The following is a 14,801-nucleotide window of genomic DNA, read 5'->3' on the forward strand; positions in this document are numbered from 1 at the left end:
TTGGTTCCTTTTTTCCCCTATTATTCTAGCAGATCTACCTATCTAATATATAAGATGAACAGAGATTTCCATTGAGATCAGAAGTTCTGTCTGCATTAATTTCCTTTGAAATGAGACATTCCTTTTTTTCTAATGCTTTGCCTTTTAGGTCAACAGTTCTCCTGTCTCCATTATTTTCCCTTTGGAATCACTTGTTTTCCATGACTTCCCCTTTGAGGTTATGTTACGAATTACACCTGGTAGGACACGCACACAAGTGCTACGAATTACACCTGGTAGGACATGCACACAAATGCTACGAATTACACCTGGTAGGACACGCACATAAGTGCTACGAATTATACCTGATAGGACACGCACACCAGTGCTGCGAATTATACCTGATAGGTCACGCACAGTTCGAATCTAGGCTGAGGCACAGAAACAAAGTCCACAACTGCAGAGTTCCCAAAAGACACTAAGTTTATTACGCTCGAGCATGGTGCCCCCCTGCTAGCCAGGAGGGGACCCTGAATGCAAATTATACAAAGGTTATATATCTTTTAGCAAAGCATGTTGCCCTCGTGCATCGGAAACCTTAGCCAATAAACAAACCCTTGTCTTATCTACCACCTACCCCTGCTTGGTGCATTCCTCGTGCTATACCAGTATGTTAATTACACAGCATGGTCCTAAAGCTATGCATCAGTAACTTTTATTATCAGGATGGGAGGCCTCACATCAAGGCCAAGAGACAGGGAGTTAGAGACTGACAAAAACCAGATACTGGGAGTCAAGGCAGGCTGGAGACAAGGAGGAGGATTTTCACAGGGATTCAATATCTAAGGATTACTCCTCCTGGTGTATGATGTGCTGGCATTTAACAATGGTGGGCCCCAAACCAAAATGGAGTCACATGTGCTAACTTTTCCTTAACAGTCCTCCCTTTTTTTTTTTTTACGTCAGTAAGCTATATCGGGGCTGAGTAACCGCGCTGCAGGGTTAGCAACTGCCGACAGCACATACTGCAGCATTGTAGGCATACAAAAAATAACGCAAAAACAATAACAGTCAAAAAAAGTAAATACAAAATACGTCGTCCCCAAGTCCCCACATCCGGTAGCCATGAGGTGAGCCAGTCCCAGACCTCCTGGAATCCGGCGCTGGTAGTGTCGAGGCTGAGGTGGTGAAATAGGGCTGCCTGTTGCTTGAGGATGTGGATGTCAGTTTCCACCCTATGATGCTGATTTACAAATACGCAACAGCTTGAATTGACCAGAGCACAAACCCCGCCCTGATTTGCAAGGAGATAATCCAGGGCTAGGCGGTTTTGCAATGTAGTTTGGGATAGCTGGGTGACTTCAATTTGAAGGGCAGAGAGAGCATCTGCAGTAGCATTTGCCATTAGTTCCAAAGCAGCTGAAATGTTAACTATAGCTTTTTCCTGCTCGCTTACTCCCAACCATGGCAGAAACCAACGCACAAAGGAGTGAAAGCCTTTGGGCCGATAAAGAAAGGGGGTTTAAAGGAATACTTCGTCTGTCCCTCCATACTAGATTGCGGATCTCTCCCCGGGTCAGGTTCTGGTGTACTGTCACGGTGGGTATTATAGCCCCTAAGGTACATGTACCACACCATCCTGCTGGGAGAACCTTATAGGCTGTGTGATTGCATAACCAATACCAGCCAGACCCCTCAGGGACCGGCCACGGGGTCCTGGAGTAGGTAGAGGGGCCTCCCGCACCAGAGCTGATTTGGGTGGTGTCCTTGCACCCTACAAAATTCCCTACAAAAACTGTATTTTCTATGCCCTTACGTCGTGACACACATAAAGCATAATTACCCTGGGCCACCATATCAATAGACCATATTTGGATTGTAACATTCCAGTTAAATGTAGTGTTTGCCCATAGCTTGGTTTGGAGCGTTCGATTAAGGGGGATAGGTACCCCTACCAACGGGACCCCCTGACCTAAATATGTGGGGGTATGAATACAAATCCAACACTGCATTCGATTTACACCCTGTTTGATAGCACGGGTTAAATTTAAAAAGCTATTGCCCTCCCATCCTTGTACTGGACTTGGGAATAGGGAGAGGATCCCCCAGGCAAACCATACCAATGTCGACATCCTCCCCTGTACCATACAAAAAACACTACCCCCAATGTAAGTCCAATAAACAGGAACACAAAAAGTCCTGGTGGGCTATGAAGGTCCCAGTGGAAAGCTCAGTCCATGGGTTGGTTGTAGTGTTCATTCGTGAAGTGGCTCGTCTGCTGGCTCGCCAGGGTCAGGTGGGGGTTCAGGTGGGTGCCAACTTGACGTAGCTATGGTGAATCCAGGAACCTTTACCTGCAACTTTTAAAGCAGAATAAGTACATAACAGAACCTGATACGGCCCCTCCCACCGGGGTTCCAGGGGGTCGGTGTGGGGGATCTTTTTTACCATTACCCAATCCCCTGGCTTAAAGGAATGAACTTGTAACCCTAAGGGTGCGGTTTGAAACAACTGAGCTTCAGACTGGTTGTCAGTCAGCTCCTTTTGCAGTCTAGCAACATATCTGGCCAAAGTTTCATCTCCATCCAAGAGGCTAGCATGTACAGGAACATAAGTTCCCGGGACCAAAGCTGGTCTCCCAAACAGTACCTCAAATGGGGACAGGCCTAGGGGCATGCGTGGCGTTCGTCTTATATGCCATAAAACTATAGGCAAGGCCTCTGGCCACTTAAGTCCAGTTTCCTTACAAAACTTTGCTACCATTGTCTTTATTGTTCGGTTCATGCGCTCCACCTGACCTGCAGACTGGGGGTGATACGGGGTGTGTAATTGTCCAATAATCCCCAAGCACCGGTACAGTTCCTCCAAAATCTTTGCAGTAAAGTGTGAGCCCCGATCTGAATCAATGACTTCAGGGACACCAAACCTGGGTACAATGTCTTTCATTAAGAACTTGACCACAGATCTTGCATCTGCCTTTCTGGTTGGTATTGCTTCAGGCCATCCGGAAAGTTGGTCCACTATAACAAGGAGGTGGTGAAACCCTGAGCATTTAGGCATTTCTGCGTAGTCCATCTGCAAGCGTTGAAACGGGAAGTTTGCCCAGGGTCTCCCCCCTTTTGAGTTGGCATCGAGCCGAGTCTTAGCAGAGAAGGCCAGGCAAGTAGGGCAGGAGCCAAGAACTCGCTTTACCGCGGGATAAACATGCGGTGCTGCCCAGAACTTTAGTATGGCAGCCACCGTGCCCTGAATACCAGCGTGACCCAGGGAATGAAAATAATGAGCAGCTGCGAGTAGATAACGACGGGGGAGAATAGGTTTGTTCCCGATCCGCCAAACCTTATCGGAGCCCTTAGATCCCTCCCAGCGTTTCCAGTCATGCAGCTCCTCCAAGGATACGTCAGCATACAGCAGTGTCCAGTCAGCAGGTGGGAAGGACACATCCAGGGGGAGGGAAGCCGAAACCAGAAGGGGCTGTAGAGCTGCAGCCTTTGCGGCTGAATCAGCTAATGCATTGCCCTGAGATACAACACTGTTAGACTGCCTGTGCGCATAACAATGAACCACCGCCACCTGACGAGGGGCCTGAATAGCTTCCAAAAGGGCAGAGATTAGAGGGCCATTAGCGATTTTTGTGCCTGAGGAGGTTAAAAATCCTCGTTGCTTCCAGAGCTGGCCTGTAGCATGGCAAACCCCAAAAGCATACTTAGAGTCTGTATAAATGGTAACAGTTTTTCCTGAAGACAATAAGCATGCCCTGGTAAGCGCTTGTAACTCTGCACCCTGGGCGCTGAAGGAAGGTGGTAGGGGGGCAGCCTCGATAACGTCTGCCTGAGAGGTAACCGAATAGCCCGAGACCCGGTGGCCATTTAAATAGTACGAGGACCCATCTGTGAAAAGAAGTAAATCAGGCTCTACTAAAGGGGAGTCCGCTAAATCCGGGCGGGGCTTACCATTCTGCGCGACGACATCCATGCATACATGGTGAGGGGTACCGTCCTCTGGGAGGGGTAGCATTGTAGCTGGATTGAGGATGTTACAGCGGCGTAAAGTAACGTTGTCAGCGGCCAACAGGATTAGTTCATATTTATGAGCCCGCTGTGGAGACAATGCCTGTGTAGAATGCTGTTTTAAAAGAATTTCAACCTCATGAGGGACCCAGACAGTCAGAGGGTGCCCCAAAACAATAGGTCGTGACCGTTCAACCATGACAGCAGCAGCAGCAACAGACCGTACACAGGAGACAGAGCCCTGAATCACAGGGTCCAGTTGTACTGAATAATAGGCTACGGGGCATGGGCGACCCCCCAGGTATTGCAAAAGGACGCCGCTAGCCACTCCCTGCCGTTCATGAGTGAAAAGAGAAAATGGTTTACCGTAATCCGGGAATCCCAAGGCGGGCGCAGAGATCAGAGCCTTTTTGACGGATTTAAAAGCATTTTCCATTTCCGGGGTCCAGGAGACAGGATCGAGGGTCAGTGCTGTAGTAGCTTGAACTAACGGTTTTACCAATTCTCCGAAAGCCACAACCCAGGGTCGACAGACCCCGCAGCCCCCAGGAAAGCCCGTAACTGCTTTTTTGTAGTCGGACGTGGGTCATCCTGGATTGCCCGCACCCTATCAGGGGATAGTAAGCGCTCCCCAGGTCTAATTACAAAACCCAAATAAATTACCTGATCTAGGCACAGCTGCAACTTGGATGGGGAAGCACGATGACCCTTATTAGCTAATGCAGTAAGCAAAACAACAGAGTCAATTAAACATGCGTTATAATCTGAGGCAGCGATTAGCAAATCATCCACATACTGAACCAGGACAGACGAACTAGGCAAAACAATGTCTTTTAAATCCTCGGTGAGAATCCGGGAAAAAATAGTAGGGGATCCTGAGAACCCCTGGGGAAGACGCGTCCATGTTAGCTGCTGACCCTTCCAGGTAAATGCGAATAAATATTGAGAATCAGGGTGCAAAGGAATACTGAAAAATGCTGCACACAAATCTATGACAGTAAAGCAAGTGGCTGACTGAGGAATTAGCGTTAGAATAGTGCTCGGATCAGGGACAACTGGATGGGGGGCTATAACATAACCATTTATAGCCCGAAGATCCTGAACAAATCGATAGACTGGACGCCCGTCTGGTCCCGGTTTAGGCTTCCTTACTGGAAGAATGGGAGTATTACAGGGCGAACTGCAAGGGACTAAAACCCCCTGAGTTAAATAACTGTCAATAAGGAGTGAGATGCCTTCTTCCGCCTCCCTCGGCAAGGGGTATTGTTTTACGGACGGAGGCGGTCCTCCCCCTGTTTTCAGACTCACTGGAACTGCTGATTTAAGAAGACCCACATCAGTAGGATTTGTGCTCCACAAAGCGTGGGGAACACTGGACAATTCAGAGGGCACACCAGGAATAGGGGTAACCGATGTCATAAGAGAAGCAACCGCCGAGTCCGGGACGGACATGCGGAGCCCCTCGGGGGCGCAATATATATGTGCCCCCAATTTGCCCAGCACATCCCGCCCGAGGAGGTTTGCGGGGCCCTCCGGCATTACAACAAATCTATGTGATAGCTTTAAAGAACCAAGCTCGATAGGGACAGGGTAGGATAAAGGGGCTGGGCAGGGATTACCTTCTATACCCTGCACCCAAACCTTGGTATCGGACAGAGAGCCCGGAACAAAAGTTAAAGTGGAGAGAGTGGCCCCAGTATCTACTAGAAAAGGCACAAGGTGTTCCCCAACCTTTAAATAAATTTGTGACTGTAATCCCAAGTCCCATTCCAACTCTCCCAAAGTTCCCAAAACCTCCGCCTCTAGTCACTGGGGGTTAACAAGGTTCTGGGGGGCGTTAGGGGGAAAAGAAGGATTAGCCTCTACCTGGCTCTTCCAAGGAGCCCCTCGGGGAAGCAGGGGACACTCCCTCCTCCAGTGCCCTGGTTGTTTACAATAATTACAATTCCCCTCCCTCATTCTATCCCAACCTCCCCCTCCTCCTGTCCCCCATCCATGCCCCCTTCCCCTCATCTCTCCGCGCCCTCGCCAGTGCTGGTTTCCCGAAGGAGCCTGCAAGGCAGCAGCTAACATACTTACTTCCTCCTTCTTCTGTTTACGTTTTTCCCGTGCTTTTTCCTCGTCCCTGCCGTTAAACACAAAGGTGGCCAGGCGGACAACCTCCTGGAGGGGTTTTCCTGGCCAATCGGGCACATGCTTAGAAAAATATTTTTTTATATCTGATGCTGCCTGATCAACATAAAAGGAGACCATCATAGGACGGTTTTCCTCTGCCTCAGGGTTTATACCGCCCCCATATACACGAACTTGCTTGGACAACCGGGCCAAAAAGGCGGGGGGTGCTCAGTAAGCTCTTGCCGACATTCGCGGATTTTAGACCAGTTAGCCGTTTTACTACCAGCTTTACGTACAGCTTCTAAAAGGCCGTTTCTACCCGCCTTTAAAAGGCCCATCGGAGTAGGCACGTTAGGATTCCAATTGGGATCAGTCAGGGGCCAAGAAGCCTGGGTACTATCCTCCCCTGCCCAGCGCCTATTAGCATCCAGAATGGAATATTTCTCGTCAGGGGTAAAAAGTGTGTCCAGGATTACCTGGACATCTCCCCATGTAGGATTAAATGCGGTAAATACAGACCGAATGGTTTGCAGAACCTTCTCTGGATCGTCACGCAGGCGAGGCATCTGCTGTTGCCATGTTACTAAATCGCCTGGGCCAAAAGGGCGGTGAACATAGGGAAAAGCAAACCGTTCACTTCCGTCCGTATTATGAGTAACAAGGGGTTGCTGAATGGGGGAGCTTGCAGAGTAACCGGTGGGTCAATGGTGGGCCCGCACGGGCAGGGGGGTGGCGAGCAAGGAGATGATAGGCATAAGTCAGAAAGCCGAGGGTAAGCCGGGGGAGGGGCAGAAACAGGCCGGGGAGGAGAAGAAACAGGCATAGCACAGAGCGGGGCTGAAGACCCCTGAGATAGATAGGAAAAGGAGGAGGAAAGAGGACGTCCTTTCGCACGCGCATAAGCCCAGTTGTCCCATACATACCACTAATCCATTTGGGCTGGAGCTTTGTCCTCCAGCCTTCTTCTAAGCGTTGTTAATGTATCCCCAGCAAAGGACCCATCCGGTGGCCATTCAACAGATGTTTGAGTTGTTAGTGCTGGCCACTCAACCTTACATAAAATAACAGCTTTCTTCCTGCCTAACCCATGGGTGCCAGAGATATTCCCCCAATTCTCGAGAATTTCAGCTAAAGGGGTCCCCTTACTTACACTCTGCCCAGAACCCATAATGGGCTACCAAAAGAACACAAAATGTGCCACCTTATCGCCTAAGCGACGGCTCACACCCCCGCCCCCCCTCGGAGTTCTCAAAGGTGAACTCACCCTGTGCCGGCTGGAGCTGTCCGAGAGGAGGAGTGTAGTCTCGCTTGTTGGGGCGAGCCTAGAGTCCCTTCGTGGTCGCCAAAACTGTTACGAATTACACCTGGTAGGACACGCACACAAGTGCTATGAATTACACCTGGTAGGACACGCACACAAGTGCTACGAATTACACCTGGTAGGACACGCACACAAATGCTACGAATTACACCTGGTAGGACACGCACATAAGTGCTACGAATTATACCTGTTAGGATACGCACACCAGTGCTGCGAATTATACCTGATAGGTCACGCACAGTTCGAATCTAGGCTGAGGCACAGAAACAAAGTCCACAACTGCAGAGTTCCCAAAAGACACTAAGTTTATTACGCTCGAGCGTGGTGCCCCCCTGCTAGCCAGGAGGGGACCCTGAATGCAAATTATGCAAAGGTTATATATCTTTTAGCAAAGCATATTGCCCTCGTGCATCGGAAACCTTAGCCAATAAACAAACCCTTGTCTTATCTACCACCTATCCCTGCTTGGTGCATTCCTCATGCTATACCAGTATGTTAATTACACAGCATGGTCCTAAATCTATGCATCAGTAACTTTTATTATCAGGATGGGAGGCCTCACATCAAGGCCAAGAGACAGGGAGTTAGAGACTGACAAAAACCAGATACTGGGAGTCAAGGCAGGCTGGAGACAAGGAGGAGGATTTTCACAGGGATTCAATATCTAAGGATTACTCCTCCTGGTGTATGATGTGCTGGCATTTAAACAATGGTGGGCCCCAAACCAAAATGGAGTCACATGTGCTAACTTTTCCTTAACAGGTTAGTAATAAGACTGTCCTTGTACCATTGTTTTTCCTTTCCAAAAACAAATATTAACTTTCCTCTATGCAATAATTTCAGATTCCCAGCAGCAGAAATATCAGGGGAGATTACATCATCTCATAGGAAGGAGAAATTACCACCCAGGAGAGACATTAATTGCTGTGAAAGGGAATAATAACAAAATATACCAAGAAGCAATGTAAGATCCGACATCCAGATAGGAACCCAAAGCTCAGTTTACTGAGATAATTGAAGTGTATCAATAGTAGAAGAGAGTGGAAAAGACTACAATCTTACCTCAGAAAATCTGAAGGAAGGGTTAGGGTCAGGGTGCAGCTGGCAATAGGTCAACAGTGTGACAGGTAAAGCAGCACAGTAAAAATGAAAGAATCTGATTTAGAAAAGAAAAATACCTGCTCAGGTCCCCCCATATAGGGAAGAATAGGATTTTGCTTGTTCAATCCAGGAGGGAAGTAAATAAAGGTAGATGAGTCATAGCAAAACATGCCTAAGAAAGAGCAATGAATGGCTCTCAGATTTAGAACAGAAAAATGGCCATGCTGGGTCAGACCAAAGGTCCATCTACCCCAATATCATGTCTTCCAACAGTGGCCAATGCCAGGTGCTTCACAGGGAATGAACAGAACAGTTGATCATCAAGTGACCCAATCCCTCTCACCTATTTCCAGCTTTTGGCAAACAGAAACTAGGGACACCATCTCTGTCCATCCTAGCTAACAGCCATTGATGGATCTATCCTTCAGGAATTTTTCTAGTTTATTGGCTCCTTTTGTGTGTATTTTTCACCACATGAGTTTTATTGCTTGTTAAAATTTTGAAACAAAAATATAGTCTCACTTCTCTGTGCATGTGTGTTTTTCTGCATTTCCATTTTTCTGTCATGCACTTATGTTGTACCAGGGTCAATGTACCATTGCTGTAGACATAGTGCATATGGGTGCATCATGAATCAATGGATGAAGAGATCAGAAGCTAGGATATATTAAGAATTGATATATTAAGATTTACCAAGAAGGCCACATTTGGAGTATTGCGTCCAGTTTTGGGCCCCCCACTACAGAAAGGATGTGGACAAATTGGAGAGTCCAGCGGAGGGCAACGAAAATGATCAGGGGGCTGGGGCACATGACTTACAAGGAGAGGCTGAGGGAACTGGGCTTGTTTAGTCTGCAGAAGAGAGGAGTGAGGGGGGATGTGATAGCAGCCTTCAACTACCTGAAGGGGGTTCCAAAGTGGATGGAGCTCGACTGTTCTCAGTGGTGGCAGCTGTCAGAACAAGGAGCAATGGTCTCAAGTTGCAGTGGGGCAGGTCAAGGCTGGATATTAGGAAACAATATTTCACTAGGACGGTGTTGAAGGACTAGAATGGGTTACCTAGGGAGGTGGTGGAATCTCCATCCTTAGAGATTTTTAAGGCCCAGCTTGAGAACACTCTGGCTGGGATGATTTAGTTGGGGTTGGTCCTGCTTTGAGCAGGGGTGTCATAAATATAAAGGGAAGGGTAAACCCCTTTAAAATCCCTCCTGGCTAGAGGAAAAATCCTCTCATCTGTAAAGGGTTAAGAAGCTAGGATAACCTCGCTGGCACCTGACCAAAATGACCAATGAGGAGACAAGATACTTTCAAAAGCTGGGAGGAGGGAGAAAATCAAAGGGTCTGGGTCTGTCTGTGTGATGCTTTTGCCAGGGACAGAACAGGAATGGAGTCTTAGAATTTAGTAAGTAATCTAGCTAGATATGCGTTAGATTATGATTTCTTTAAATGGCCCAGAAATTAAGTTGTGCTGAATAGAATGACTATTCCTGTCCGTGTGTCTTTTTTGTAACTTAAAGTTTTGCCTAGAGGGCTTCACTATGTTTTGAATCTAATTACCCTGTAAGGTATTTACCATCCTGATTTTACAGAGATGATTCTTTTTTACTTCTATTAAAAGTCTTCTTGTAAGGAAACTGAATGCTTTTTTCATTGTTCTAAGATCCAAGGGTTTGGGTCTGTGGTCACCTATGCAAATTGGTGAGGATTTTTACCAAACCTTCCCCAGGAAGTGGGGTGCAAGGGTTGGGAGGATTTTGGGGGGAAAGACGTTTCCAAACAACGTTTTCCCAATAAACCCAGATAAACGTTTGGTGGTGGCAGTGGAAGTCCAAGGGCAAAGGGTAAAATAGTTTGTACCTTGGGGAAGTTTTAACCTAAACTGGTAAAAGTAAGCTTAGGTGGTTTTCATGCAGGTCCCCACATCTGTACCCTAGAGTTCAGAGTGGGGAAGGAACCTTGACAAGGGCATTGAACTAGATGACCTCCTGAGGTCTCTTCCAACCTTAATCTTCTATGATTCTATTATTCTAAGTGTGTAGGAGAAAAAGCAGGAAGAGATTTCAGAGTTTTTGTCTCTGATACCTTTGCTTTAATAGCAAGGATCTGCTACTTCTCTTTAAACATATATGTATTTTATTGCTCATAAAATTTGGAAAAATAAACAACCTCTCTCTCTCTCTCCATATATTCATCTCATTCTGTCTATATATCTCTGTAATTCTCCAGCTTTTCATTTTTCTACAGGCACATTCTTCCTTCTGGATAAAAATGACTCTCTAATTTCTCTCTTGATGAGTTTTCATTTTTATTTCCCTTACATTTCTTTATATGGGGTTGGATTCTGATCTCAGTTGCACTTTTGTAAATCCATATGAAGCTGATGCAATTTACCCTGGAGTAACTGAGATCAGGAAACAGCCTGTGATGTGTGTTTAGGGGTTTTTTTGTGCATCTTTGTCTGTTTCTCAGCTCCATCTATCAAATGGTGCAAATTTTTCTTTGAATCTACTGTGCTAGAGGACAGCTGGATAGACCTTCAGACAAACCACAGCCTCTTTGGTGTTTCAGTTTGTGTCTTACGGGGTATATCTATACTACATCTGGGCAATGTAATTCCCTGCTCTGGTAGACCTACACACACTAGCTTTGATTGAGCTATTGTGCTAAAAATTGCAGTGTAGCCTCAGTGGCACAGCCTAGCTGTCCGAGCCCGATCCCACCGGCAGTCCCAGGTACGTACACAGGTGGCTATCCCAAGCCGCTGCCTCTAGTGCCATGTTCTCACTGCTCATTTTCTCCTGCTAACTTGATCAAAGCTAGTCCATGTGTGTCTATCCAAGCTGGGAATTACACCTCCCTGCTGCAGGGGAGTCGTACCCGCGGTTGAACTCTAAACATCTTTCATTTCCAATCTATTGATTTTTGTCATATCTTCTAGATTTGTTGATGTGACACTGATGTGATAAAGATACTTCAAAATCCGAACTTAAAAGTCTCTATTTAGAGTTCAAGAGAGCTTATGGGTCTCAGATGGGACATTTCTGTAGTTCAATAGGGTTCCATGCTCTTGGTTCACCTATATTGGAAGCTCAACTTCTTAATGATATGAGTCTTCCTCTGTTTATTGACAACTTCATTTTTCCAGTGGAGAGATGCAGTGGCATGAGGTTAACTACTCCAGCTTTCAACCATGTAACTGACAGCACAACCTCACTGCGTGTACTCCATCAAGATATAATGGTTTTGTGTTTCTAGATACATATTATGGAGAAAGCGGAAGGAAGAAATGAAACCCTGATCATGGAATTCATCCTCTTAGGATTTGGGAATGCCCCCGAACTGCAGACCCTTCTCTTTCTGCTGTTTCTAGTGATCTACATTGTGACTATGGTCGGGAACATCCTCATCATTATCCTAGTTGTGGCTGATCAGCACCTTCACACTCCCATGTACTTCTTCCTGGGGAACTTGGCCTGCTTGGAGATCTGCTACACCTCCACCATCCTGCCCAGGCTGCTGGCCAGTCTCCTGACTGGGGATGGAACCATTTCTGTTAAGTGCTGCCTTGTGCAAACATATTTTTTTGCTATCATAGCAACAACAGAAAATCTGCTGCTCGCAGCAATGTCTTACGATCGGTATTTAGCAATATGCAATCCACTCCGCTATGCTGCTCTGATGAATGGCAGGGTTTGTTTCCAGCTAGTGGCAGGGTCCTGGGTATATAGTTTTCTGGTCAATGGCACACTAAATTATTTCTTGTTCCCATTAACATTCTGTGGTTCCAAAGAAATTGACCATTTCTTTTGTGATTTTTCACCCATGATAAAGCTGTCTTGTGGTGACACCCAGACTCTGCAACTGGCGACATTTACTGTCTCTACCATTGGGACACTTGTGCCTTTGCTACTGACCCTGACATCCTACATTTATATCATCACGGCCATTCTGAGAATCCCTTCCACCACAGGGAGACAAAAGGCCTTTTCCACCTGCTCCTCCCACCTCACTGTGGTGACAATTTTATACATGAGCGTGATTACTGTCTATGTGTTTCCAACAAGCAACACTCCCAAGGTCCTACACAAAATATTCTCTCTCTTCTACACAGTCCTGACTCCCATGATCAACCCTGTTATCTACAGCCTGAGAAACAAGGAGGTCAAAGAGTCCCTGAGAAAAACTATTCTGAAACAGGTTGCTTTCAGAAACAGACATAGAAGCTTAAAGGAAAAAATTTAGCCTATAGTAAAATAGAGATGAACTGATACAGTTTCTTAGACATGGCCCATTTCATTCCTTCAGAAAAGGGTTACCCCTTATTCATCTTTCTTTCTTTCTTTCTTTCTTTCTTTCTTTCTTTCTTTCTTTCTTTCTGTGACTCTGCTACATTTTGAGCATTCATCTTTCATACAATTAATGCACATTTCTTTATAGAAAACTTGATACTGTAAGAGACATTCTTTTTGAAAAGACAAACGTTTCAGTAGAGCACTCTGCTTCAGTCATCCGTACATGAACACTAGGGCTCAAATTCTGCAAGGAACTTAATATCTTTTGAGTGCTTCTGGGTCTCTTCCACACACCATTGATGCCAATGACATTAATTCTCCAGTGATTAGGATCATCTCTTGTCAATTATGCCTCTGAAAAGTAGGTAAACAATGTTGCCGCTGCTGTGACTGAAGAGCTTTGATTAGGTAGTATTCTCTGCAGATCTGTAGCTGGGTAAACAAAACATGAAAGTCTGTGGAGGGTTGGGAGTCTCAGTGTCCTGCCATGTAAAATGTCCTGCCTATTCATCCATCTTTGCATGGTGAAGGCAACATTAACATATCTATTTCTATATTGATACTGACATCAATATAGACATCGATACATATATATAAAATGCTAACAGAAAATGTCTGGCCAAAATTTTCAAAGCTCATAAGACCTGATTTCCCTCCCCCACCCAAATAAAAAGAAATGAATGAATTAAAACGAACGGGAAATGAGCACCCAAAAGCACTAGGCAACTTTGCCAATCTCAGCCTAAATAGTGTCACATGGGCCTCCCTTGCCACACACGGTAACACCCTATACACATATAAATATTTACCACCAAGGTTTGACCAAAAAACTGAATTAAAGAATAAATTCTCACGGAGTCTTCCTGACTCTTTTTCCTGGTACTTTTTTCATAGTAAGTCTCAGGGCAGATCGGCACGAGGGGGAAAAGCTGATCCAAGCGACGCAATTTGAGTTACATTAGTAGCATAACTCAAGTCAACATAGCTTAGATCTACTTACCACAGGATCCACACTGCCCTGGGTTGATGGGAGAAACTGTCCCATCAACTCCTCTTAGGCTATGTCTACACTACTGCGGTAAGTCGACCTACGCTACGCAACTCCAGCTACTGACTGAAAATCTCCAGTCGACTTACCTTACTCTTCTCATCGGGGGTAGAGTACAGGGATCGACTGGAGAGCAATCTGCACTTGATTTGGCGGGTCTTTACTAGACTCGCTAAATCGACCACCAGTGGATCAGTCTCAGAGCTTCAGTCCCTGACGTAGTGTAGACCTGCCCTTACTCATTCCGGTGGAGTACCGGAGTTGATGTCTGAGCGATCGGCAGTTGATTTAGTGGGTCTTCAGTAGACCCGCTAAATCGACCCCCGGTGAATCGATCGCCACGGCGTCAATCCCGGCTGTAGTGGAGGCCATCATCATCACCACTAGCATCTCTCTTTCTCTTGGAAAAGAGAAAGGTTTTATTGTTTGTTTGTTTGTTTCCTTCTTTTGTGGAGAATTTCAGCTGAAAATGTTAAGTTTTCAGCAGTTTTTAGCTAAAAATGTTTGGTTCTTTGTTGCCAAAACCAAAATATATGGGATTTTTTGTGGACTTCTCTGAACAGTCATTTTTTCTGCTAAAAACAAAAAAAACAAAAAAACCTGCCAGGCTCTAGATGCTGATTGAATAGATAGCAAATGTTGCAATTGTAATTCATAATTATTGTTAGGGGACTTATTCCTTCACTCACTTACTTCTCTGGTCCTTCTCGCATGAACAGAGAGCAACAATACCCAAAGTCCAAAGGTGCAAACAATTCGATGTTTATTGGGGTGAACTTCCAGCAAGCATGAATCCAGTTTCCTTCCTTAGTGTCCCCCTTCTCAACTCTGACACCACAGAGCCTTACACCTGTGTCCCTGTTCCCATTCCTACCCTTAGCCAAACATGATTTCAATTTCCCCACCCCCATTCCCTGTTCCCATTTCCCCCTTTA

The 14,801-nt window shown here is 46.0% G+C and overlaps 2 protein-coding genes across 2 annotated transcripts; one reads left to right on the plus strand and one right to left on the minus strand.

The window, feature by feature from the left end:
* Nucleotides 1–444: 444 nt before the first annotated feature.
* Nucleotides 445–5,934, minus strand: LOC140896628 (uncharacterized). The gene is given in 3 exon segments (XM_073308540.1): nucleotides 445–2,333; nucleotides 2,778–4,523; nucleotides 4,526–5,934. Coding segments are annotated over 3 exon segments (2,799 nt in total). The 5' UTR covers nucleotides 5,529–5,934; the 3' UTR covers nucleotides 445–2,283.
* Nucleotides 5,935–11,790: 5,856 nt separating this feature from the next.
* On the plus strand, nucleotides 11,791–12,768 carry LOC140896742 (olfactory receptor 1M1-like). The gene has a single exon (XM_073308790.1). It carries the CDS (start codon nucleotides 11,791–11,793, stop codon nucleotides 12,766–12,768), a length of 978 nt encoding a protein of 325 aa, XP_073164891.1.
* Nucleotides 12,769–14,801: the final 2,033 nt, after the last annotated feature.

Source organism: Lepidochelys kempii, chromosome 13, assembly GCF_965140265.1.
Source record: "Lepidochelys kempii isolate rLepKem1 chromosome 13, rLepKem1.hap2, whole genome shotgun sequence".
In the NCBI taxonomy this organism is placed as follows: Eukaryota; Metazoa; Chordata; order Testudines; family Cheloniidae; genus Lepidochelys; species Lepidochelys kempii.

What these genes read in the sequence shown, in the direction of transcription:
- LOC140896742 (XM_073308790.1), top strand. Translation starts at nt 11,791, where the DNA reads ATGGAGAAAGCGGAAGGAAGAAATGAAACCCTGATCATGGAATTCATC.